Source organism: Pestalotiopsis fici, assembly GCF_000516985.1.
Source record: "Pestalotiopsis fici W106-1 unplaced genomic scaffold PFICI_Scf_2, whole genome shotgun sequence".
NCBI classification, from domain to species: Eukaryota; Fungi; Ascomycota; class Sordariomycetes; order Amphisphaeriales; family Sporocadaceae; genus Pestalotiopsis; species Pestalotiopsis fici.
Genome location: NW_006917092.1, coordinates 2099574 through 2124720, shown reverse-complemented (window position 1 = coordinate 2124720; position 25147 = coordinate 2099574). Strand labels below are relative to the sequence as shown.

General features: G+C 49.4%; 9 protein-coding genes across 9 annotated transcripts; 5 read left to right on the top strand and 4 right to left on the bottom strand.

Moving 5' to 3' along the window:
• Positions 1–359: 359 nt before the first annotated feature.
• Positions 360–4376, bottom strand: PFICI_02840 (uncharacterized protein; the record flags this gene model as incomplete). Its single annotated transcript, XM_007831421.1, has 2 exons — positions 360–3898; positions 3956–4376. 2 exons carry the CDS (start codon positions 4374–4376, stop codon positions 360–362), a joined length of 3960 nt encoding a protein of 1319 aa, XP_007829612.1.
• A 943-nt stretch (positions 4377–5319) lies between these two features.
• PFICI_02839 (uncharacterized protein) lies at positions 5320–5883 on the top strand (the record flags this gene model as incomplete). Its single annotated transcript, XM_007831420.1, has 1 exon — positions 5320–5883. The coding sequence occupies one exon, from the start codon at positions 5320–5322 to the stop codon at positions 5881–5883; it is 564 nt and encodes a 187-aa protein (XP_007829611.1).
• A 260-nt stretch (positions 5884–6143) lies between these two features.
• On the bottom strand, positions 6144–7766 carry PFICI_02838 (uncharacterized protein; the record flags this gene model as incomplete). The annotated part of the gene is made up of 1 exon (XM_007831419.1): positions 6144–7766. One exon carries the CDS (start codon positions 7764–7766, stop codon positions 6144–6146), a length of 1623 nt encoding a protein of 540 aa, XP_007829610.1.
• A 609-nt stretch (positions 7767–8375) lies between these two features.
• On the top strand, positions 8376–10403 carry PFICI_02837 (uncharacterized protein; the record flags this gene model as incomplete). The annotated part of the gene is made up of 7 exons (XM_007831418.1): positions 8376–8555; positions 8610–8853; positions 8910–9020; positions 9051–9280; positions 9316–9790; positions 9849–10090; positions 10170–10403. 7 exons carry the CDS (start codon positions 8376–8378, stop codon positions 10401–10403), a joined length of 1716 nt encoding a protein of 571 aa, XP_007829609.1.
• A 515-nt stretch (positions 10404–10918) lies between these two features.
• PFICI_02836 (uncharacterized protein) lies at positions 10919–11630 on the top strand (the record flags this gene model as incomplete). The annotated part of the gene is made up of 3 exons (XM_007831417.1): positions 10919–11275; positions 11331–11396; positions 11466–11630. The coding sequence occupies 3 exons, from the start codon at positions 10919–10921 to the stop codon at positions 11628–11630; spliced, it is 588 nt and encodes a 195-aa protein (XP_007829608.1).
• A 96-nt stretch (positions 11631–11726) lies between these two features.
• On the bottom strand, positions 11727–13895 carry PFICI_02835 (uncharacterized protein; the record flags this gene model as incomplete). The annotated part of the gene is made up of 8 exons (XM_007831416.1): positions 11727–12175; positions 12233–12416; positions 12469–12644; positions 12694–12967; positions 13025–13057; positions 13130–13647; positions 13704–13794; positions 13839–13895. The coding sequence occupies 8 exons, from the start codon at positions 13893–13895 to the stop codon at positions 11727–11729; spliced, it is 1782 nt and encodes a 593-aa protein (XP_007829607.1).
• Positions 13896–15462: 1567 nt separating this feature from the next.
• PFICI_02834 (uncharacterized protein) lies at positions 15463–18983 on the top strand (the record flags this gene model as incomplete). Its single annotated transcript, XM_007831415.1, has 2 exons — positions 15463–16018; positions 16069–18983. The coding sequence occupies 2 exons, from the start codon at positions 15463–15465 to the stop codon at positions 18981–18983; spliced, it is 3471 nt and encodes a 1156-aa protein (XP_007829606.1).
• Positions 18984–20100: 1117 nt separating this feature from the next.
• On the bottom strand, positions 20101–21334 carry PFICI_02833 (uncharacterized protein; the record flags this gene model as incomplete). The annotated part of the gene is made up of 3 exons (XM_007831414.1): positions 20101–20163; positions 20220–20356; positions 20416–21334. The coding sequence occupies 3 exons, from the start codon at positions 21332–21334 to the stop codon at positions 20101–20103; spliced, it is 1119 nt and encodes a 372-aa protein (XP_007829605.1).
• A 1796-nt stretch (positions 21335–23130) lies between these two features.
• Positions 23131–24608, top strand: PFICI_02832 (uncharacterized protein; the record flags this gene model as incomplete). The annotated part of the gene is made up of 4 exons (XM_007831413.1): positions 23131–23601; positions 23765–23847; positions 23913–24105; positions 24195–24608. The coding sequence occupies 4 exons, from the start codon at positions 23131–23133 to the stop codon at positions 24606–24608; spliced, it is 1161 nt and encodes a 386-aa protein (XP_007829604.1).
• Between the last annotated feature and the right edge of the window lie 539 nt (positions 24609–25147).

The window sequence follows — 25147 nt, the reverse complement described above, 5'->3', positions numbered from 1 at the left end:
CGTTTGTCTGATTTTATACTGTACACGGAACGCGTGACACCGGCCTTCAAATGTGTAAACTCTTGTTAGTGAATCTATAAAGTATGACACATTGTATATATCTAGAAACAACTACTGGTCCGAATTCCAGCCAATATCAGCCATTGCTCTTGTCATATTCTTTGCACAAACCCGCGGCAACAACTCCACATTGAGAAATGCCAAACAAGACTTGGAGCCTTGCCGGTCAGATCAGATGAGGTTTGAGCACATACAAGACTCAGATGATGTTACTCCTCGACGACGAACTATGAGGGAAGATAGTTTTTTTTGCATCTTTTGCATCACCTCCATCTTTTGCATCACCTCCATCTCTTGCATCACCTGTATCTTCTGTTGGGCACCCAGCGCTTATGCCAACCGGGTATTTTGTAAATTCTGTGTCTTTTGCATCTTTTTGAGGTCTGGCGCTTCAGCGACGCCTCACGGTGCCGGAGAAGCTGGGTGCATGAATCGTGTCTATGACGAATAGCGTACTGGAGGGCAGTCACGTATCTGTCGTCCCTGCGACTGATTTCCGCCCCTGCCCCCAACAAAATCTTGACAATGTCGACACGCCCAAACGCCGAGGCACGCATGAGCAGCGTTTCCTGGTGGCGGCCCCGCTCACACACATTGGCGCCTTGGTCCACCAAGTACTGAACCATCGGGGCATATCCTGAATCGACCGCTCCCTTGATGAACCAGATTTCTGGATGCTGAAAGGGAATGCTTGCCCCTCTTTCCACAAAGACCTTGACAACGTCGACATGCCCTTGCATCAAGGCGAGCTCCATGGCTGTATGTCCATCCCGGTCGACATGGTGGGTACTTGCTCCTCTTTCCACCAAAAGTTGAACCAGAGACGTATTTCCATGGACTGACGCAAAAGATAATGCCGTATATCCGTTTATCTCATCTTGTGATTCAATGCTTGTACCTGCATCCAACATTGCCTCGACAATTTCATTTAGGCCCCAAGAAGCCATCCAATCCAATGTTGATAGGCTGTTCGCCTTATTCTTTTCGTTCCAGCACCGATAGAGACTCATCGCTCGGTCGACACAACCGGCACGTGCAAGAAGCTCAAGCATATTTTGGGCGTTGTTGAAGTCATCCATGACGGACGCTGTCTCGACATCCGACAAAAGTATGGCCACCTCTTCACGCATGTCTCTCTCCATCAAACACCATGCGAGTTGCCACAAATGTGTGAATCGGATAGAGTCATGCTCTTTCGATCTTTTGATATCGTCGAGTCTCTTGAGACTTGATCGCATGATCGTATATGCCTCCTCCACGTTTCCCGCTAGCCACAGAGTCGCTGCTTTGGTCTCAGTCGCTCGAAACATTTTGGGGTGGTCGCATCTATTGCGTTTGGAATACGAGTCCAACACGAACTGGATTATTCGTTCAGAGTCGTCAAACCGCTTAGCATTCCGCAAAGCAATTGAATGATACCTCAGAAGTGATAGTGCTTGGCGACTCCACATTTCTCCTTGGTAGATAATTTTGCACCATGCAGGACCTTTCTGAGCAAACTCATTATTGCATAGTGAAATCTCTAGTCGACGAGAGATCTTCAGTCCATCATCCCACATCTCGTGCGACAGGAGAATTCTCGAGAGGTAAGAGAGGATGTAGAGAATCAACATCTCTGTATGCGGATGCGAGTTGAGTCCATCAGCAACCACGAGCGATTCCTGCAAGAGTGAAAGGGCTAGGCAAGAGTCAACACTGTGTGCTTTTGGATCATCGCAATTCTCCATGACTGCCAATAATAGCAGACACCAGCCTTCGTAGTAATCTCGCTTCCCTGCTACTCGGCACAGAGCCCGTTCCATTGCGCATTTGGCAGCTGGCCGGTTCTCGTGTTTAGTCCTCCAATGGGTCCATGCCCAGAAGATGTGAATCGGAACTGGCAGAATATCGAGCCGAAGGACTAGCAAGGACCGGAGAGACCGGAATTGGCTCAGCGCGAAACGTCCCGATTGGACAGAGATGAGCATGTTTCTTTTGTGTTCTGTCTTCGCGAGGAAGGCTGGTAATGCACTCAGAGCCCCCTTTGTTGCACTATCAAGGTTTGGCATGGGAACAGTAATGGAACTCTCTCCAAATTGGGTCTCCTGATTTGTTTTGACAACCTTGGCGTCCAAGCCATAAAAGTCAGCCGCGAACCCAATGATCGAGGCCCATTTTTGACATCTCCTGTCGTCTTGTCCAAAAAGGGTTGCTCTTCGGTTGAGTTCTTGCTCAAAGGATGTCATGATATTCGAGTACAAGTCTCCGGAAGCTTTCGGAGCCTCGCCATCGGGACATGTTTCGCGCTCGGTCAACGCGACCAAGAGGCCCGTCCAATGGGCGACTGTATCCCATGAGTCCATTTCGATGGTGCGCACCACAAACTCAATAAGACTACAGAATTGAGTAGATGATATGAAATTCTGTAGAACAGTCCGCGACTCTGGGTCGAAGGGGGTATGCATGACGTCGAGCAGATGTGTCGGTACGGATTTTGACGCATAGGTAAAGAATGGGTACTTAGCAGGCAGCCTCTCGTCACCCTCATTCTCATCATACATTGGGTAACCCAAGTCCAATGAAATGAGATACTTTGCACAAGCCTGAAAGATCATCTTCTGAGCGGATGTCTGATCGATTCTGAAGTGCACGACCCCGCCATTGATACCCCCCCATTTGTTCACAGGGCGAGTCAGGAATTCCGCAGCAGAAGCGTGGATAAGGTGAAATTCACCTCCTGTTTCGACGACAAGACCTGCGCAATCATCGATTATCCCATCCCTCGTAAGTTTACTGTAGCCAGGAGACTGTGTACCTCCATACTCGGTGGCGTACGCGCAATCCAGCTCGGTCAGTGTGAGGGGTTGAGACGCTGCGATGATCAGACTGAACAGTCGTTTTGCTCGCTTCATGGACACGGAGGGATCTGCTGATGTGCCACCAGTGCGATTCATGGACTGATTCAGTAAACCACAATACTTGGCGTCTAAGTTTCCGAGACGTATGTTAAGGGAATCTGTGACTTCCGACTCGGTAGCATCTTGTTTCAGGCCTTTGAAGAAGAGGATGACCCATAAGAACATCATTTGGCAGTTTTCTTTCAAAGATTCCCGGATGACATCCCTCATCAAGGACACACGGGCGCATTTTGACTGATCCAGCTGTTCTTCGATGAATTTCTCCATGTCTCCTCTGATGAGTTCCTCGCGGATTTGAATTTCAGCGGGGTGCTTTCTGATGGCTGCGCGTAGAGCGCTCTCGCGACCGGATAGCCAGACACGGGTATTTGGGTGGTGTTCCAGGAAGTCGATTATTGTACTGAGATTGCTCGTTTTGGAATCGTCCCAGGTATCTGTAGCTTCGTCGACACCATCTATCATCAGATAGACGTCAGACTTGACCAGCCTGAACACTGAACTGAGAGCCTCCTTCAATCTCGGCCCTGAAAGCGACGAACTGCCTATGAAGTGGCGCGGCAGCTGGTCTAGGTCAGCATCCGATACGTGTGGCAATAGCTGCGATAGAACCGTTTCGAGAAGACTCCTGAATGTTTGGTGGGTTGAATATGGGGCCCGGAAGGAGAAGGATGCAACAATTTTCCCCCGCTCCCTCAATTTGGTCGCAACGGATGCAGACAAGACAGATTTACCGCAGCCTGTAGGTCCATGCAGACAAAATAGCCTGCGGAAGGGGTCTGGCTCATCACCTTGGGTATGTTCTGCCCATTTTTTTAAATCGTTTTGATACCAAATCCATTCACAAGTGCTGTCAAGTTTTCGGGGAATAAAGTCATCATCACAAGAAGACAAGTTGGATTCGAGCTGGAGGCGTAGCTGAGTCGTTCCCATTGAGCTGATTTCTGGGCATCATTAGCGCTTCTCTATAATATCAGGTGAAGTGAGGGGCAGTTGTGTACCGTTTTGTGTACCATTTTGTAGTAGCAGTATGAGCGAGGTCTTTGTTTCTTCAATGCCATCTCGATACTCTTTTATTGTTTTGTCGAATCCTGTGACTGCAAGCTTGAGCTGACCAGCCAACCGCCGAAGAGAGCCCTTGGCAACATGCTGGCGGTTGAGAACTGTATTGAGGCCCGTGAGATGCTTCTCCAGCTCTGCGACGTGTGCAGTGATGCCTCGGAGCGAAGACTGGTCAAAGGAAGTAGGTTTCCGTCGTCGCAGATCGTCCAGAATGCTCTTTACACTATCAAGCTGGTGCTGCAACCCATCGATATTGTGAAAGAGAACTTTCTTTTGGCTGAACTGTTTTACAATTGATATCGTGGTTTGAATGATGGTGATCACGCTTGGAATCCCAGCGATGACACCAAAGACCTCCATGACACGAGAGGTATGATGTAAACGCCTCTAGCTGTGGTCCAGCAAGTATGATTTTGACTGTGAGAGGTGATCAAGAACGATGTCTCACGTTTGCCGCACGGGAGTTGGGGCACTGGGGGATATGAGCAGGTTCGTTGATGGGGGGGTTGGCGATGGCATTGGACTGCTGGGCTGTTTGGCGTTTTCTACCCAGGAGGAGATAGACTATGCCTGAGCGAGTCGGCCTGTATACATTGGCCAAAGGTATTTTCAGCTTCTGCCAAATATAAACCGATGACCCGTTGCCAGCCTGGTATGGGGCAACTCCGGTCATCTTTTCTAAGCGCCATGTCCCCAGTCTGGTAGATGGTCAGCGGCACGGGCGACCCCCATATAGCCCATACAGCCCATACAGTTCGAGTACCTATCCAATCGCCGGTTGCCAAATCCCGCCGCCTAAGCTCCGGCTGGCAGAAGCTGCATAGACATGAATTCAATAATAGTCTGGCACAGTTGCAAGAAAAGTGTTGCGTTTATTGCAAAAGTCGTCCCCCGGGATCAATCGGCAATAAAACCACTGAAATGGCGTATAAGGAGCGGCTAAAATACGGTAATCATAATGACTTGGCAAGGCTACCTCCATTTTATGGTGCATTTGAAATCCAACAAAGACTAGGTAATTGTGCATACAGACTGTGCCCAAACTGGAGTCGATCCTGTAACATATATCGCGAGCGTGATAAAACCATTGGCAGATGGGTAAAACATGTCAAGTACGGGTCTTATGGGTGAGTCAAGAGTGGCTGTGACGGGCGGCTAATGACACATACGGCCGCTAGATCTCGACCCTCTTTCAACCACGGGCTCCGAAGTTTCCATCATAAAACAATTGAATCTTTACGTCTTTTAAATCATGATGGAAATAAGTTTCCGGTTACACCCTGAAATAAGAATACGTACCAAGATGGAGTATCTTCAAGGCAAGACAAATGTCTGCTTGTCGGGAGGCGCAGACGGAGCCGATCTCGAGTGGGGCAAATGCGCCGAATCTAGCGGGCACGAGGTGATTCACTGGAGTTTCCCCGGGCACAGGAGCCAGGCACCCGAAAGCCAAATTGTACGACTCGACGATGAACAGCTCAGAATAAGCGACGAGGCTCTCAATAATGCAGCAGTCGCCCTCGAAAAGGACCCACCGCGGCGGCCGACGGTGGCTCGGTTGCTGCAGCGCAACTATTACCAGGTCGCTTGGAGTCAGGCCTGTTATGCAGTCACTGTCATTAGGGAGGATGCGCCGCCGGGAGGGACAGCCTGGGCGACTACCATGTTCAGTCAGCTGCACCCAGACAATCACAACCTATACATTTTTGACCAAGAAAAAAATGTGTGGTTCCAGCATAATGGTACAGCTTTGGTGCAAATTGACAGTCCACCACGTCCGACGGGCATTTGGGCTGGGATTGGTTCACGCGACCTCAGGCAGAGCGGCATCGATGCCATCAGGAAGTTGATGGGGGTGTTAGACTGAACAGACCTGAGACGCTTACTTCAACTGGGTTTGCGATTGGCCTAGACAGAAGGCCAGGGCTGGGAAAATACCACTTTCCCCGACACATAGCCCGATGGGGTCGCGTCAGCACATGCTGCATCCATGGATGAGAACTCGCACAAGGATGACAGCCATTGAAAATTTGACATCTCAACTTGATCAAAACTATTGGATGCTGTCTTCGCATCATTATGATCAACAACCTATGGAATCCATTCAATTGTTCTTATGATCACAATCTAAGTTATTACAAACTTTGACCAATTATCCCGAGTACAGGCGTCCAAGGCTTCCGAGTACCTAGGCAGGCCTCCTACATAGTGTAGAGCCTCCTTTTTCTTCCCGGGTATGTTCCCCCCCATGTACCAAGTAGTTTCATTGAGAGGGAGGAGAGTTTTGTAGCACTCTTCCGTTGCGTGTTGAGCCCAAGCTACCTCGGCTTCGCATTTTGCTTCAACCCTCGTCAAGCCATGCCGCTTCATGTGCAGCATGGTCTTTATGATCCAGTCGCCCTGGATCTCAGACGTGACCGGGCCCGCGGCTGATGCCGTCGGGCTTTGCGGCCCGTACAAGAAGAACATGTTGGGAAATCCCGAAGTCGCCATGCCCAGGGCGGTCCTTGTCCCTTGTTTCCACACGTCGGCTAGTCTGCGGCCTTCGAGCCCATTGATATCGAACCTGGCGTAGCTGCCAGTGATGGCGTCGAATCCAGTTGCCAGGACCAGTGCGTCGAGCTCGATGGCGGTGCCGTCCGCCAGTAGCACACCGTCTGGCACAATCCTTTTAATTGGGTTCTTCAGGAGCGGGATCAACGACACGTTGTCTTGATTGAAGACCTCGTAAAAGTTTTGTTCCAATGACGGCCGCTTTGTACCAAAGGGATAGGGCGGGTCTGTCGGAGCAAGATTCTCAATGAGTTCGGGATCTGTAGTGTGAAGCCGTTGCCGAACTTTATCGCGCCAGAATTTGTAGAAGATGTGGTTTGCGTGAATGTCCGTGGAGAAGTCAGAGTAGTTGCCGTGACAGGGTGCAAATCCGCCTTCCTGCCACAGTCGTTCATACAAAGACTGCCGCTGTTCCTGCGAGTCGTCCAGCGCACGTCGCGGTACTGGAGCGGCATTGGTACCCGCAAACGATAGTCGCATCTGGCGGAACGCCTCGGGATAGGTGGACTTGTCGAAAAGCTCTGGCGTCATCGTCTTTTGTCGCATCGGAAGCGCGCAATTTGGGGATCGTTGAAAGACGACCAGGTTTTGGGCAATCGGACCCAGCTCCTGGATGACTTGGACGCCGCTCGCGCCCGTACCAATCACGCCGACTCGCTTCCCTTGGAGATTGACCTCTTGCTTTGGCCATTTGGCAGTGTGACAGGCGAAGCCCTTGAAAGTTTCAAGGCCTTCTAATCGTGGTGTATATGTCTTGGATGCGAATCCTACCGCAGGCAGAAGAAAGCGTGCGGTTGCGCAATGTCCGGTGTTGGTCTGGACAACCCATCGGTTCTGCTCTGGAATAAAGGTTGCCTTGATCACACGGGCACCAAAAGTAATGTCCTTGGAGAGGTTCCATTTCTTGTCAACAAACTCAAAATACCGAAGGATTTCTTTTTGGCTTGGGTATGCTTCAGTCCATTCCCACTCGGCCCATATCTCAGGGTCGGAGAACTCGTAAAAGGGAGTGCAGCAGTCCACACGGGCACCGGGGTAGCAGTTGCTCTGCCAGACACCACCCAGGCCGTCGCTCTCTTCAAAGAGCTTGGCCCGGAAACCCTGCTGTCGGAGACTATGGAGTAGATAGCAGCCACCAAACCCGGCTCCGATGATTATGGCGTCGAGTATCTGGTCGTCGTTGTTGAATGGTTGCATCTTGATCAAAATTGATGATGATGATAAACAAACCTGCTATAGTGCCATAGAGCTTGTATCGTTCATGTCTGGTCTGCCCGTATCGTGCGGAAATATATATGTTCGAACGTACTTGTAGCCTATGGGACGGGTGCTGAATGACCCAGTTGCCGTATAGACAGATAAGATGCACATTGTATACTATGCATTGCCTATCACCTGCGATCTTGGCATCCTATTGGCATTTCGGGAATTTCTGCCGAGTGGGTACGGGGGTATTGTGCCAGCCACTGATCTGCGTAAATGAACCAGGATGCATACAGGTTACTGCTTATCATTGGTCCCCCATTTTCCGGCTCTTGATGCCGTAGTCTTTATCTTTGTAAAGTCTAAACCTGGATTTGAGATATAGATCTGTGAGTTATCTTTACGGGGAAACTTGCTGCAATCATCTCTGGGGGGTTTGTCGACTAGAACGTCTACGTTGATCGATGATTCCTGGTGGGCACCGTACATAAAGTGACCGATCGCTAGCATAAAATACCTACTGAGCACCAATGTCAAGCAAACTACCGAGTCCTGACTCCCCCAAAGCGCAAACGAGACAGAACACAAGCGCTAGTCACAATCATGACATTCTCCATGCCCATCGATCATTCTGCAAATGACAGCCAAGAGGCCAAAAAACAAGAGTCTTGTGGCCTCGAACCCACACGTAGCATTGCCGAAGCCGAAGTCCACACTTCGCTAGACGACACTCGAAATGGAGAATTTCACCGTTCATTCTCGCCTCGCAAAGTCCATGCAAGTGTCATGTAATCAATAATGAAAACAGATGAATCATGACTGACAAGAACTCCCAAGATAATTTCCCTCGGGTCCAATATCGGTAGCGGCGTCTTCATCGCGACGGGCAAGGCGCTGGCCCAGGGTGGGCCGGCAAATATGGTCATTGCATACTTCATGGTCTGCAGTTGTGTATGGGCAGTTTTGCAGTCCCTTTCCGAAATGACAATTGCGTTTCCAGTCTCCGGTAGCTATGTCGACTACGTTGATCGCTGGGTCGACCCAGCCGTAGCTTTTGGAGCAGGCTTTGCCGAATGGATAGGTAGGGGTATCATCAAATCGTCGCCGCCAGCATCACATCGCTGACAATGTCACCAGCATGGACTGCCATTGTGGCATCAGAGGCTCAATTCTTCAACATATTGTTGCAATACTGGACTGCGGACAATTTCCCCCCTACTGCCACCTGCAAGTTCTCTTTCTCTTCATGTGAGGTTCATGTCTGACTCTCTCTCGCAGTCACTATATTCCTTGCGATAATTATCATCATCTTTGTGCTTCCAAATCGAGCATTTGCATGGTTCGAGTACGTGACCTCTATTATCAAGATTTTCCTGTTTCTCATCATCATTGCCCTGTCGCTGGCACTTGTGCTGGGTGCTGGACCACAAGGGCGCGTTCACCATGGAGAAACGTGGACAGAGCTACCTGCTTTTCTGAATGGCTTTTCAATGAGTCAAATCCCTTTGGTTAACCATTCAGAACTCAGAGTAACCGGATCTAGGGCTTCGCCAGTTGTGCTTTACTCGCGACATGGGCGGTCGGCGACCAGGTCTTTATTGGAGTCATGGCTGGGGAGACGCAGAGCCCGCGGTTCTCCATGGCGCACGCGACCAAGCTCGTGCCCTTTCGCGTCAACATTGTCTACATGGTCTCGGTCGTTTTCATCACCATCCTAGTACCGTCCAATGACGATCGGTTATTGAGCGGCAGCGGTGTCGCGGCATCGCCCTTTGTGGCCGCCGTGCAAGATGCAGCCATTCCCGGCATCGCGTCGCTGCTCAACGCCGGCATGATGTGCGGAGTCCTCGGTATCGCAGCGGAAGCGGTCTATCTCTCCTCTCGGGTCTTGCGAACCATGGCGCACCAGAAATTGATTCCCGAGCGTCTGGCCAGAGTTGATGCACAGGGAAGGCCACGCTTGGCTTTGCTCATCACCACTATAGTCGCTGTGATCCTTACCTATGTCCAAGTCACATGTAAGTCATGGGCCCCAATAAATTCGGGCTTTGCTCTGCATACTGACCCTACTGACAGCTGGTGGTGCAAACGTTTTGAACTGGTTGCTTTCCATCACTAGTGCATCCTTTTTCACGAATTGGATGATTATTTCTTTTACCAATTGGCGTTTTCACTGCGCCTTGAAGTCTCAGAGCGACGCCTTGTTTACCGAAATTTACGCATGGAAGTCAACGCTGTGGCCGCTCGCACCGTCTTGGCTAATGGTCATCTCCGTCTTTCTTCTCGTATGCTGCATTTTTTGTGGCGTTGTACCGCCTGTAAGTTGGGCCCATCTGCCCCCAAAAACACAACGCCCGTGTGACACTGTCCGCTCATCCTCTTGACCCATTTGAATAGGGAAGCACTGGATTCTCTACTTCCAATTTCTTTCAGTACACTATTGGGTTCTGGCTTATCATAGTATTTACTGTTGGATACAAGCTCATCTTTGGCACTCCTTGGCGGGATCCGAAGACTGCAGATTGCATCACTGGTCGACGAACGCTTGGTACAGAGGAGATTACTCAATTAGACGAATACTATAAAATGTCTGCGTGGAGGCGGGGCTTCACCTATGTTCAGCTTTGGTAGATTGACAATAAAATAATCACTGCATCAACATTCTCTATAATCACACTAACTTGGCATATTTTAATCAAATATAAATGGTGCATGCGAGAGTTGAGAGACGTTCTACTTATCATTATTGCACAAACGACTTATTCAACGTGTCGTAGACAAAGCGTCGCGCGTTGAACTATCCCGTCAAGTGCCAAGATTCCCGGATCTATCAATTCAGTGGAGACCTGCATCGGTCTGAGATGCCGAAAGACTGATCAAAAGCATTTCCAACTTGACAAAACATCCGATTGGGGCTGCATGATGATAAAGAATGAGCATTTCGGGAATCTCGGATATAGTAGCCGTAGGGGCAACCATGTAACCAATCTAGACGTTATACGTCGACAGGCCCAGTCATTGCACTATGAATGGTTTGTAGTTGTGTATATTATCTTGTATTTTGGTAGAAGTTGGACTTTCAGAGCTGGCCATTTAACTTGCAACAAGACGATTGCTCAGTCATTATTACGCCTTGATCCTCCGTCATGTCTGTTAACCAAGTACCGCCAGAGACAATCCCAGTCCCTGCGACTCCTCACTCGCCCAACTCGAAACTTCCCGTCGTCGTGTACCGAGGCGCACTACTAGACAAAACTCTTGAGGGTGCGCTGCAGGCCGTGGACACCAGCGAGTGGCCCAAAGGTGGCCACTGGAAGATTGCACAAGAGAACCTGGCCGCGACTCCACATTACCACTCGATCACGCATGAAGCGTATACAGTCCTGCACGGCCACGGAACATATTCTTTGGGAAAGTCGCCTCTAGATGCTGAAGTTGATTCAGACGGGAATAACGTGGGTGTCACACTGACTGTGCGCGAGGGAGATGTATTTGCATTTCCTGTAAGCCAGAAATCCCGCTGCCTGGTTCAAGAGCCTCGGTTGACTTGTAATATAGTCGGGTGTTACACATTGCGTGACAGATGTGTCGCCGGATTATGAGATTATAGGCTTCTATTCTTTGGTGAGTCCTGATTCTGAAAGACGGATTCGGGAACACTTGTACAGTGTCGAAAGCTAACACCCGCCACAGAATGAGAGAAACTCGACAGAGGAGCCGTATGATATGGAGTATGCCCTCGACTCCCCTGAGGTGACATGTAAGAAACGCGAGATCTGCGAGCTGGTTCCTACCCCAGTACATGATCCGATCTATGGCAAGACAGGCCCACTGCCTGAGCTTTGGCGGAGGACATAGATATTGAGTGAGGACTCGGTGCTTGACTACTGGTCAAACCTCGATAGTTATCAGTAGAACTTTGCAAGATTGAATAGTCTGAAATTGAAGAGGGTTTCATCCAGCCAATTCTCCAAAAGGCCAACCGAGCTGGTCCGTGTCTAGAGAATCAGCAATGTTTATCAGTTGATCAGAACTAAGCTCGTAATTCCAATCTGAGAAGCTCAAACCAAGATGCTGGGACAGGGGATCGCTCGAAGCAGTGTCAAGGGACAAGTCGAGGGATGCCTCGTTAGGTTGAGGATCGCTCGCCAGCATACTGTCTGCAGGAAGAACCTGACTGTCGTGCGCGAGTATCTGATCCAACTCTGATTCCAGTAATCTAAGTTCTTTCAGATTCAGCTCTGCAATTTTATTGCCGTGAAGTGCCATCCCTCCCAAAATTGTATAGGCGCACTGTGACCACGGCGAATGATCGGGCAACAGGGATGAATCAACGGCCGCTGCCATGAGGATCGTGAGAGCAGAGATGAACGCAGCATCCAAGTCAAAGGTAAGGAAGTTTTCTGTTATCAATAGTGAGAAGCACTGGAATACTAGCTGCCCTGGCAAAAAGAACATACCTAGAAGCCCTTGGTCTTGGAGCAGCGAGAGTACCCTCAGCATTTGCTGGGCTGAGTCGATACAAATTTGAATGAGAGATTTGACACTCTCCGACTGGATCCACTGCATTGGTGCAACTCGAGACTGGCCAAGTCTTGATTGCAAAAATATGTAGAGAAGCGGCCGCGTCGTCAGTACGATGCACTTCAAGCAGTGAGTATGACTGACACCATAGGCGTTAATAGATCAAACCAACCTGGTGAAGCTGCAAGTGCAAATGTGCAGACACTCTTGATATACCAGACATGGCCTCATTTGCGTGCAAGTCTAGCGAGGACTCTAGTCGCTGCGTCACTTCTGCAATGTCTCGCAAGACCAGCTGAGTTGCGCCAATATATCTTCCATCAAGCTTTCCATCACGACCATAGACAGCTATGAGCGGTTAGTAGCTGCGCACTTTTCATCAACAGGATGACGATACTTTGATCAATCTTGGCCAGGATTTGGGATAGCTGGACCTGGATGCGCAGTGCGATCAACTTTTGTGTCTGCCCAGGGAGTTCTGGGAAGGGCGTGCTGATACTCTCCTCGGCGATACCAGGTGGCACTCCGAGGAGGGACGTGATTTGTCGTTCCAGAACGTATATGGTCCACCAAACAGTACGGCACCGTTCTACATAGTCCTTGTTAAGATATGGGCTCCGCATCTCGGTGTGCATTCCACAAGATAGAGCTGTTCGTAACGCTTGGCCGATCTGCAAGCGTTAGCAGGCAGTTGAAGACACAAGTGGAAGAGCCACTGAGATACGTACGACACGATGAGCGGCCGGGCGATGATTGAGACACTTTGGAAACGCATTAAATTTCAATGCTATAGTTCTTCTTGATATTGAAATAGGAGTGTCTGAAATACTCACCTGTAGCCACAACGCAACGCAGCATAGAACTTGAGTCTCCTCGACGGGATCGGCATTGTAGTAGGTAAAATCCGGCATCAGCTTCATGGCTTGTACAAACAGCTCGGTGCCCACAGGCTGCTGTGACTTTCTGGTTTGTGCTAGAAAGACCTTGCCGAATGCAAGAATCAAAAGATAGTGGACATACCAAAGGGGCGATCTTTGAGCAAAGCCGTGAGGGTCCTCGTGGAACGATGCAAATCTTTCCATGAATATGTCTTCATCAAAGAGATAGAATAGTCTGCCACAATGGAACTTGACAGAGTTGATGAGATAGATGGCATGGTCCCTGGTGGGGAGGTCAGAAATTTCGAAAGCGTAGTCAGATGAACGAAATCTGTTTCCATCCCATTTTAAATCGTAGACTGCCGAGTCAAATAGCAGACCCTCGTTTGACAATGTATGTCCCGTGCAGCGCATGTGTGTCATGTTGAGAACACGCCTACCAAAGGCCCAATTGGAGGATGTTCCCATGAATACTACAAGTCTGTAAGTATGTACTCAAGATGTCACAAACTTCCTGCGCATGACTGACATGGTTTTCCATCTGGGCCCAGTACCCAATCAGTCATGTGGAAAGCGAGTGGATTAACAAGAGGAAGTTGTGTCTCGACCCTTCCGGTCGACTGTCTTTCAGTTATAGCAGCAAAAGGAGCGGGCGTTGCTATACCGCCGCTGTGTACTGATCTGTTGATTTCTCCTTGTGAAGGTGATTCTGGCGCTGCATGATTGTAAGCTTCTGGTGGGACTATTTCGTCAACCAGGACCAAGTCAAGATCTCGTAATTACCTCTTGTCTGCTGCTGCTGCTTTTGTTTTTGAAGAGATGCGACTTTCTGTTGCAACTCCATGATATATCTGGCCCGAAGTCAGAATTCGTTCAAAAAAGCTACTTTTCAATAAAGGATTAGCATGCCTTCGTGATACCGTAACTTTGTCTGATTGGTGCCCAAAGTCGCAGTCGAGGTCTTTTCTTTTGCATTGTGTACAAGGCTGTGTACCGTCGCATCGAACCTTCTGATCTCTGCATCTTTTACAGCTTGCGTTGGTGATTTTTCCGTCAGCAGAAAGTTTTGATCGGGGGTCGTAGAGCTGTGTGTATACTACTCACGCCTTTGGCGCTCGTCGGCGTGCTCCTTCAGGCCTCTGCAGAGGGTCTTCGTCTCCCATGGTAGCAGGTTCCAGCGAGCAATGCCCCCACAAAAGATGGCTGTGAATCACTACGAGGGACCGGTAAAGAGATGCTTCAGTTGAAAACTTACGTCAACTATTAGGAAGACACAATTACTGATATGCACAAATGATTGCACCCGAGGGGCTTGTAGTTGATGCGGAGAAGAGGTGCGCGCAATCTTCCACTTACAACAACAGCCTTTCTATGCGCTGTAAGAGGAGCTTATCTCATCAGCAATTCGGAAAGTCTCCGCTTGCTGGGCAATTTGCGGGCGGGGATCTCTTGGTTCGATATTTCAAGCTAGCTACGCAGATCTTGAGTATAACATTTCACTAGGGGAAAAAAAAAATAAACTCCGACCGAATTAATGAATTATATTGATTCAAAGCACGAAAGAGAAGGAGCAGGATCATAGTGAGTGAGTGACAGTTTGTCCCCGCTAAGAGTGATTCCAATAGTTTCTGCCGAACATCATTCAAAATGGAAATATTAAACAGTGAAGCCGACATGTTCTATGATGATTCCATCTGAAGTCGACAAGACATTATTGCCTGGATCATTTATCCAGTGGCTACCGGAAGGCAGGACGGACTACTCAGAACAAATGGAAGCGGGAGAATACGGGAAGATCAATTTGATACAGAGTGGCTGAGCTGCACATTGCAGAGGGTCTTGCTTACATACACGAGACGGTGCTTGACTTCCGGTTAATACAACGGACGTCAACTTGTTGCGAAGAGTACATCTCCGTGATGGACATACGATTGTATCAAATATCCGGCATTAAGACGACACCTCCCTCCACCTTCCCGTATGGACAAGAGGGTACCTACCTACATACTTATCTCTACATTCAACATACTTTCATACATTGTTTGTCGACATCTGCATGCTGCCTTGGGGCGAAGCCTTGTGCACAGCCGCCCTTGGCTTGATTACAATGTTGCGTTGTTGTCAGTTTCTCGAGACTGCGCCTGCATGATTACTTAGCGGGCAATAATATCCTACCCCGCTGTCACCTTACCTATTTCACCAAAGTCTTTGAGAAATTCTCTCCTTTTCTGAATGTCTGCCCAAGTAAATTACAGTATCGTTTACCCCCCGGCAGTCACCACGCTAGAATGGCATCGCCGCCTAACAATCAGCCAAATAGTGCTGAAGGATGTTGGAAAAAAGCGTACGACTTGTTGGACGACACGCTCCGGTCCAGTATCAACTGTGTAACAACAGACAAGCATGATGTTCTCGCTGCAGTGCTCAAAACTGCAGCCCAGAAGCGCGAGATTTGCATTCACAAGCAGTGGAAGGCCAAGCTACCCAATGGCGAAGTCATCATAGTCCGCGACGTGGTCGAAAAGATCGCCAAGTGGGTGGAGGCCTTCATCGCTGTCGGAGATGTTGCAGTTCAATACGACCCCGCGACTGCTGCATTACCGTGGGCCGCTGTGCGCTTCGTTCTCCAGGCGGCAATCAGCGATACAAAGATCGAGGGAGCCTTGGTTGCAGATCTTGAAACCATTTCGAGGTTGATCACTCGCTATGGTGACTTTGAGAAGATTCACCATCTTCGCCTGTCACTTGTGAAATCTCAGATGGACAACAGCCTGACTCGTCTTTACGCGGACGTGTTGCGATTCCTAGCAATGGCAGTGAGATATTTCGATGCCAATAGATTCGGTAAGGTTGATTCACTCCGAACCAGCGGCTTATGGCACTAACTTGGACAGCTCGTGGCGTGAAGAACGTCTTTCGAGTTCCGGACAGCAGTCTGATGGACAATATCATTCGAAGTGAAGCGGAGCTACTTAAGATTGCCGGCCTGTCGGATAGCGAGAAGTTGTATTACCTTGAAGCTTCTGTGACCAGGCTCATAGACCAATCTTCGGTGTACCAGAAAAGTTTAGACGAGGCTAAGCACCTAGGCCTTCTGCGATGGCTTTCCTCGTCTCCGTTCACGCGACATCATGAAACAATATCGGAAACAAGGATGCCAAACTCTGCCACTTGGCTATTCAAACGGACTGAATACAAAACTTGGCGCAACTCTAGCTCTTCATCCATGCTGCTTTTACATGGAATTCAAGGGTCGGGGAAATCCAAGATTTGCTCAGCAGTGGTGGATGACTTTCTACACGAGCGCGTGTCTAACCAGTTGGCAGCTCATGTGGCGTATTTCTACTGTGCAGATTGCGAATTTGAGCCAGAACGGGCCCAAGCAAGCGGTGTCATGCGAAGTATACTACGGCAGCTTACAATCGCCAACGCTAGCCAGTCCATGGTCCACGACATTATATTGTCGGATTTTGAGCGTAGATCAGCTCAAGCCAAGGTCGATGGAATGGATTTGCAGAAGAAAACGACCAAAGACTGCGTTAACCTCATTCTTGAGGTTACCCTCCGCGATCCGGTGACCATCTTAGTAGATGCTTTGGACGAAGTCAGAGAACCTGATCGGCCTGCACTTATCAACGCCCTCGAGGAGATTGTGGTTAAATCATCGAGTATCGTGAAAGTGTTTCTCACGAGTCGCAACAACAGTCAAATCTTTTCTCTGCTGAGGAGTAGAGATACAAGTACAGAAGTGGGTTCACTACGGCAGCTTGCAAATCCCCATTTGAAGGAGATCGAGGTCGCCAGCGACGAGACATTGCCGGATATGAAGGCTTACGTTGCGCGAGAATTGACCCAGGCAGTGAAAGGTCGGCGTCTGCTCAAGGCAGATCCATCGTCAGAACTTTGGGATCTTCTCCACGAAAAGCTGATTCTGGGAGCCGGCGAGATGTTCCAGTGGGTCAATGCTCAGATCGAGTACCTATGCCAACACAACCGAGAAGCAGACATCGCAGCATCACTGCAAAGCGAAAATTGGGCTTCACTCGAAGATACTTATGGACAAATTCTCAATACGATGTTGAGCAAGAAGACGTCTGAGCGCGATATTGCCGTTCGAGCCATTTCATGGCTTCTATATATGCGGGAACCAATGCATTCCGATCATTTTCTGACCGCTATTCTTGGTCAGGAGGAAATTTTCAATGCTGACAGGGCTCAAGAAGAGCTTTTGGCAATATGCTCAAGCCTAGTATGGTTTGACTCCAAATGCCATACGTTCCGCTTCTCACACAACTCAGTCCAGGAGTTCTTACGAGCACAAGAAACTTTCTCTCCATCATCCGCGCATCGTGTGCTTGCCGTCGACTCCCTGAAAGTCTGCAGGCAAGGTCCAACTCCCGATGTCAATCCAGTTCCAAGCAGGCTGTATGGATATGCGGCGGTTTATTGGGGATATCATTGCTCTAGAGCCATTGATTCTCATGATGATGACGGACTCTCTAACGAAATCGTGTCCTTCATCTGCGAAAGCCCAGGCGATCTCAGTCTTTCGTTTGCGGAGTGGATGAACTGCATCGATGAGATTGCCAAGGGCCTACCGGATGAACATCCAATGAAGACGATCTCGGACGCACTACCAAACCCTGAAGGCTCGCCTTTGTTCGTGGCCGCCGCTTTTGGGCTGGATTGTTTACTCACCGAAGCCGTTCTGGGAGCCGGAGCTTTTGACTGGGACCAAAGAAATGCGAGTGAGCACACAAGCCTTTACATTGCTTGCGCCTTCGGAAACCAATCTGTAGCACGCAAGCTCTTAGCCCAGGGGGCAGATCCTAATGCCAGATGCGGAAAATTCGGGAATCCTCTACAGGCTGCCTGTTTCAATGGTCATGGTTCTTGCGCCCAGGCATTGCTGGAGTTTGGCGCTTCAGTCAAGTTGGAAGGGGCTTTTACCAATGCCCTCGAAGCATGCTTTCGCGGGCAAAACGAGGCGATTGCAATGATGCTCCTGAAGCATAAAAGCACCATTGAATGTGAAGAAGACTTCCATTCTGCCATGGAATGGGCCGCTCAAGCTGGATTTCTTGAGGTGATGGGATTGCTTGTAGAACAGCCGCCGAGTGGAAAGGTCAAGGTTACTATGTCAGAAAAGCTGAAGATGAAGACTGCTGGAGTAATTCAAAACGGGTACGAGGGAACTCTGGCGGCATTTCTGAAAAATAAACCAGAGCCTACCGAGCTTCTCCCAGATGGCCCAATCGCTCTGGCGGCTCTATATGGGCATGAGTCCATGATTGATCTTCTCATTGGCATGAATCTCAATCTGGAAGACGAATGCAAGCTTGGATCACCTCTGCGGTGCGCGGCGTTGATGGGTCACGAACGAATCACCCACAAGCTCATCGAGCTCGGAGCAGATGTGAACGGCTGTGGCCAACATGGGACGGCGTTACAAGCCGCTTCCATGAAGGGCCACATTCGCATTGTGAAGCTCTTACTGCGAAATCATGTTGATGTCTATCAAAGAAGCCTGAAGCATGGAACTGCCTTGCGTGCTGCGGCTTCCTATGGACATCACAACGTTGTCGAAGCCCTGCTGTACAGTGAGGTAGATTTAAAACGATATAAAACACTCAACGAGTTGGAAGTCGCCCTCAATTGTGCTGCAGCCGGGGGCCATTACGGAATTGTGATATCGATGCGCGGCAGAGACCACAAACTCCAGAAAATGAGGCGTCCGCCGGTAAAAGCTTGCGCGGGGGGCTTGCACCGTCGTGGCTTCCGCCGCTGGAAGCAAAGCTTCATGAACTGAGCGAGGGCTTAAGGCCAGACTCATGAATTGAAAAATCGCTTCGCGATTTCTGGATTCCTTATGCCGTTGACCGCTCTCGTTATATGCTTTGAAGTCAGCTTTTATCTCCTTCGTCTCTTCCTCCACTTTTGCCTTTATTTTCTCCTTCGTCTTCTCCTTCTTTAGGTATTCCTTTTTCCAGCTTTCAATTACGATAGCATATCTATAACATATGGCTTGGCAGCTGGGCCTTTGGGCTTGCACGCGGCTTTTTAGAATTATTTAACGCTAAAGTGACAAATCAAACGGATTAAAAGGTAGTGAAACTTCTGCTTAATCATGGCGCGGACGCCAACTCTCGACTTGGCCGAAAGGAGCCTCCGATCATTATTGCGGCCAGGTGTTGCTCGAAGCAAATCGCAGACTGGTTGGTAGGCGCAGGCGCAGATGTCAACACTACAATTGAAGCAACCAACGCTATATGAGCGGCGGCGCGCAGACGGCTTTTATCAGCTCCGATTTTTCAGCGACTGCTTGAAGCTGGAGCCTCCCTCGATGCTAACGCGACCGATGATCTACTTGAAGGCTGCCTGAAGTATCTCCCGGGGAAAATACATTCCAGGCTGGGGATCAGGAGTCTCGAATCGCTTCTTCTTTTTCTTTGTGGTATACTAGTAGTGTTTGAATACATCGGGATTTTATACGTGTGTATGGACATTATTCCAACAAACAACTTGCATCCGCTCGAGGACATGGGTGACGTATTTCCGAAACTGTGTTTCTTCTTATTAAATCCGTATCATAGGTATCATTCTGGAGTGTGTATTTCGTAAATTGTAATGAATAGGAGCCGGGTGGGTGGCACTCAAAGTTCGGCTATCTCGTAGCATCTATGGCTTGACCATACTTCCCATTACCTTCCTAAGCGGTTATCTTGTACGATAGCCACATGGATGGATGAATTTCAAGAATTCCCTCTGGGTGTTTTGTCAGAGGGTGCTTGTAAGACAACCTCGAACAGATATGAAATCAACAAGTCAGAAGCCTTAGATTATTATGATATACACAAACTATATACTGTTTAAAAACAGGATACGAAAAGAAATCTGTTCCTTCTCGCAGTTCGCAACCCGAATCCCTACTTAACATGCTTGTCAATAAAGTCAAGGATGTTGGAATAAGTAGTAGGCCAAGTGTACTCCTGGAAACTATTCAGTCATGATCGTAGTGAGTAACAAGGGACTGGCTCAAACTTACCAAATTTAATCCGTGACCTGAACCAGTAACAATAACGGCGTCAAAATAAGTGGCGTTTTGGAAGGAATGTTGGACCATCTCGGGTATAGAAGGCTCGGTAGCGCTACAATTCCCACCGCAGAAAGGGACGTCGCGTTCTATCACCATGTCAATGCTCTATTCACCCCCGCACGTGCCAGGAAATCAAAATACTCACCACCTGTAATTACCATGACCGGCCCTTGGTAAGGGTTGGGTGCATCATAGGCACCATTCATGGTCAGCACTTCTCCAATGGAGTTGGGCTGACCGGTTTGGAACGCAGCCTCGAGAACTGCCGGGTCAAAATCCCGCGGAGAAAAGAAGTCAGCCTGCAGAGCGCTGACGGTGGCCGTAACAATGTAGCCGTCGACGTAATTGGACAGTCTCGCAAACGTGTTGGCTAGGATTTCGTTGGCGCCGAGCGAGAATTCCGGTATGAAGTTCGGGTCCTTGCTGAAGCCAGTCAGGACGATACCATCCGAGATGGTAGGATCCAGAGCCACAAGACCATATGTCTCGACTGAGCCGTAGCTGTGGCCAACATGGGCAATCTTTGAGAAATTGGCCGTGATTCCCGGGACTGCGCTTTCGCGTAGCATTGTCGTCAAGGTCCGGAGCGCCGCGATTTCAAGGTACGACTGGATCTCATTGATTGGGTCGCCATGCGAGGACTCGCCAATGCCAAGGCGGTCGTACGCAAATGTAGAGTACCCTCGATTCAACGCCTGGTTCACATAGCTGTAGTTGTAATTGTTGGTCGGAAAGTCCCAGTATGACCTGTCAAAGCCAACGCCATGGGTAAGCACCTGAAGCGTGGTACCTGGGCCGTCATCAGGCTGGCAGTAAGTTGCTGCGATGCTATAGTTGCCCGAGACAGTGGCGTAGCCTGTCAGCAGCTCCGCGGTTATGTTGTGGCCCGGCTGTGTTGCGTCCAGAACAAAGTTTACAACATCGATGTTGGTTTTCGGAGCCGCCAAATCAAAGACGCCGTTGCGCGCCGAAGCGACGATGGGGATGGTGAGGTTCTGACACTGACGCGCGGCAGTAGTCGTTACAAAACCAGCCAGCAGAGCCGTTGTAATATAACCAGCCATGGTGTATTTTTAAATTCTTGTGTCTATCCTGTAGTGTGTGCAACACAAACTCTCTAGACCATCACGGGGACGGCGGCTGACTTATATGCATCTCTGTGTCCAAGCATTGCGTTTCAGCACAGCAAATTCGATGTCTGATTCCAAATTCATCTAGATAGATCAAGTCGGTCAGTAACTTTCCGCAAGTGTAGTACAAGTGACGCAACTGACGGGCAGATGAACACGATGAAAATCACCGAGTTTTATCGCCGAACCGGCTTACAATATGATTCCGCCAATTCCCGTCTTACATGGGCTAGCTATATAGAGTTAAAGATTTCAACCTACGTGCTAAATTTGAGTATCCCTAGTCGTGCTATAACGCGGCCCTATTTAAGCCACCGATCCGAAACATTTAGCTATTACGTCGGTGAGATTATGGACCAATGCATGGTCCGGGAGCGCCTCCGATCGAGGCGAAGCAACGCCGCGACAACCCCGGCGCCTCCATAGACCGGAGGGTTCGGGGCAATCGGGATTCGGGAGTGTCAAAAGTGTGACCACCGAGAGCGTGAACTGTCAATCGACGGCGCGCGTGCTTCAGCCTGTGTCAAGGGCACGTTGTTTGCTCTCATGTCTCAGACCAATATAATGCCGACTATGTCCATGTCATGCACAATGCATCCAAATAAACACAGCTCAGACATACCATCAATTGCCACCGTCTGAGAGGAATGTCAAATATCCATCAGTTTTACATCTTTACTTTTGATGTAGAGCAATATTGGAATCAATACTGGCAATAGTTCCTATTATACTATTTATGATGCTTTCGCTCTCGTGCGAACACATTCTTCTGTATGAGTTTTCTGTTATTGCAATTTCCCGGCCATTGTGGCTTGAGCAGTCATTCTCGTGACTACAAGACGATAGGACGTCTGTTTTGATTGATTGGAAGCTATTAGCAACAATAATTTCTCGTTGTGATTAGAAGCTGACCTTTAACCGAAATACCTATGTTTCAAACATGATCACTCTCAGGTGCTATCGCTGCACACAAAAATAATCATGACGGTGTCTCAATCTACTACATCAGCCATTCATCGTCACGTCAAATGAACCCAGATGGCAAAACCACGATATTTGCCGGTTGCACGGCCCGTATACTGAGCCTGACATCTGATTGGAGCGCATAGGCGCAAGCAAAAGAACCCCAAATCGCCAAGTTCGGCATTCTTATAGTCGGTTGTTCAGTGTCAGGGATTCCCCGCATCCCCAGAGAGCCACTGAAATGTATGGCCAACACGATCTGGGGGAACAAGGGGAGAACCCGAATGTGTATTGGGGCAAGACTAGTTTTAGACAAGTCCGCCGAGAGCCAAATCATCGTTTGGACCCATCACCATTTTCCGCGAATCTGAGCTCTTTCCGTGTCGCTTCCAAGTGCTTGGAAGCCGACAGCTTTCTGTTTCGTTTAAGCTGTTGCCTCTGTGAGTGACGTGATTTCTCGGGCCCCAAAAAGCCTTTCCCCATTTCTCCAAGCCGGAGAAACTTGAAAGAACATCGGTTAGTGGAAAGAAACACGACACATGTGACACCAGAAAGCAATTGCCCAATCAATTACCCATGATGATTCTCAGAAGTGGGAAATCTGCGGCCGAAACGAGGCAAATGGGTTGGGGTATATAGCAACACGATATGCAACTTGTTGGTGCCGATGGGATATTTGAGGGCAGCTGCCGTCTCTTGATTATAGCAGTCACTCGCTTTTCCTGTCCGTGATTCTCTTTTTTGGTTATCGCAATCTCACACACACGATGTTGCTCACAGCTGCTCTTGCCCTCGCGGCAGTAAGCCGCCTCGTCGACGCTGCCGCGGTGGCGATTGACACGAGAGCCGTCGTCGATGGCGAGCCGACCACGGTGGACCGGACGCTGCTCTTCCAGCCGCCCGACAACTACACGGATCCCCGGACGCTCTATGCGCGAACCGTCGAGCTCTCAGACGGCAAGCTCCTGGCCACGTGGGAAAACTACTCGCCCGAGCCCCCTCCGGTCTGGTTTCCCATTTACGAGTCCTTGGACTATGGGCAGAGCTGGACCGAGATCTCTCGCGTCCAGGACCAAGTCTATGGTTTTGGTCTGCGATATCAGCCGTTCCTCTATGAGTTGCCACAGGCGTTTGGCGACTACCCAGCTGGTACCGTGCTGCTGTCCGGAAGTGCCATTCCTACAAATCTGAGCGAGACGAATATTGAGCTTTACGCCTCAAGGGATCAAGGTCTCACTGTAAGTTATAAGTTACTAGAACTTTTTGCTCGACCAGCAGAAGTACTGTCCTCCACACCACATGATTTTGTGTTGTGATCCGTGGCCGCTACATATACATTGTGGCTTCGCCACATCTGTTGAAGCACGGAATCAATAAAAAACTAATGCGTTGACTCCGTAGTGGGAATTCGTATCGCATATTGCACACGGAGGTGTTGCACTGCCCAACAATGGCGAGACTCCAGTCTGGGAGCCCTTCATCTAGTAAGAATGAATTCCCAATATCCTCCTCGCTTTCGTACATGATACTAACCGAGGGTCTCGTTCAGCGTCTACGAAGACACCTTGATCGTTTACTACTCGGATCAGCGTGACCCCAACTACGGCCAGAAGCTGGTGCACCAGGAGACAACCGACCTGGTCAACTGGTCCGATGTCATTGACGACGTCACCCACTCGACTTACACGGACCGTCCTGGTATGCCCGTGGTTACAAAGCTTCCCAACGGCCAATACTTTTATGTAAGTACGAGCCGATGAAAATCAATCCGGGTTTTTCTTTCCAAATTTTTTGTATTGAAGTATAGTGACTGACATGATCACGTCAAAAGGTTTACGAGTACGGCGGCACGTCTATCACGACCGACTACTCGTTCCCCATCTACTACCGCATCGCCGACGACCCACGGCAATTCGCCGACGCGGCCGACCACTACGTCAACGCGTCGGGCTACATACCCGTCAGCAGCCCGTACGCCGTGTGGTCGTCGGTGGGCGGCGAGAACGGCAGCATCGTGGTGAGCTCGGGTCGGCAGCCCCTCTTTATCAACCGCGCGCTCGGCGACCCCGACGCCTGGGAGCTGTACGACGACTTTGACCAGCCCGCCGCCTATACCCGCAGCCTGCGTGTCCTGGCCGAGGACGACGACTTCTTGCTCGTCGCTGGTGCGGGTGTCTTGCCCCCGAGCACTACGAACAATGTCACGGTGAGCGTGTATAAGATCTCGGAGATCTTGGGACTGTAAGGCATAGATTAGCATAATATTCATGAAGAGTAATTGCAATTTCAAGATATCAAATTGAAACAATCGTAAGAAACGGCTTTGAGATAATTTGTCACACTGATAATCATTACTTCATTTATGAGATATGCACCATCTTGAAGTTACTGCACTAGTTATTGATCACCATACTCATCGACTCATATCTCGCAAGACTACTCTTTTCAATCTTTTCTCATCTTCTGTACGTCCTAATATGAATATATGACCCCTACCAATGTGGCACTTGATGTAGTTGTAGTATCAAATAATACAAATGGAAATGCGGCAGTATCGAAACCGCGGAAGTCGTGAATCCTGAGGGCACCTTCGCCTTCAGCAGCGTCTTTGACAATGATAAGACACCCACTGCCGGTCCCAGGCCCAGCATTTACAACGTCTCTGTCGCGGCGCAATATCTGGTGCAGATAATGGCGGCCGCGGATCTCCAGGCAATGCAAGAGCTGCCCCCAGTCCAAGACATCGCTCGCAAAGGCGCCATCGTGGTGCGGATAGTGGACCTT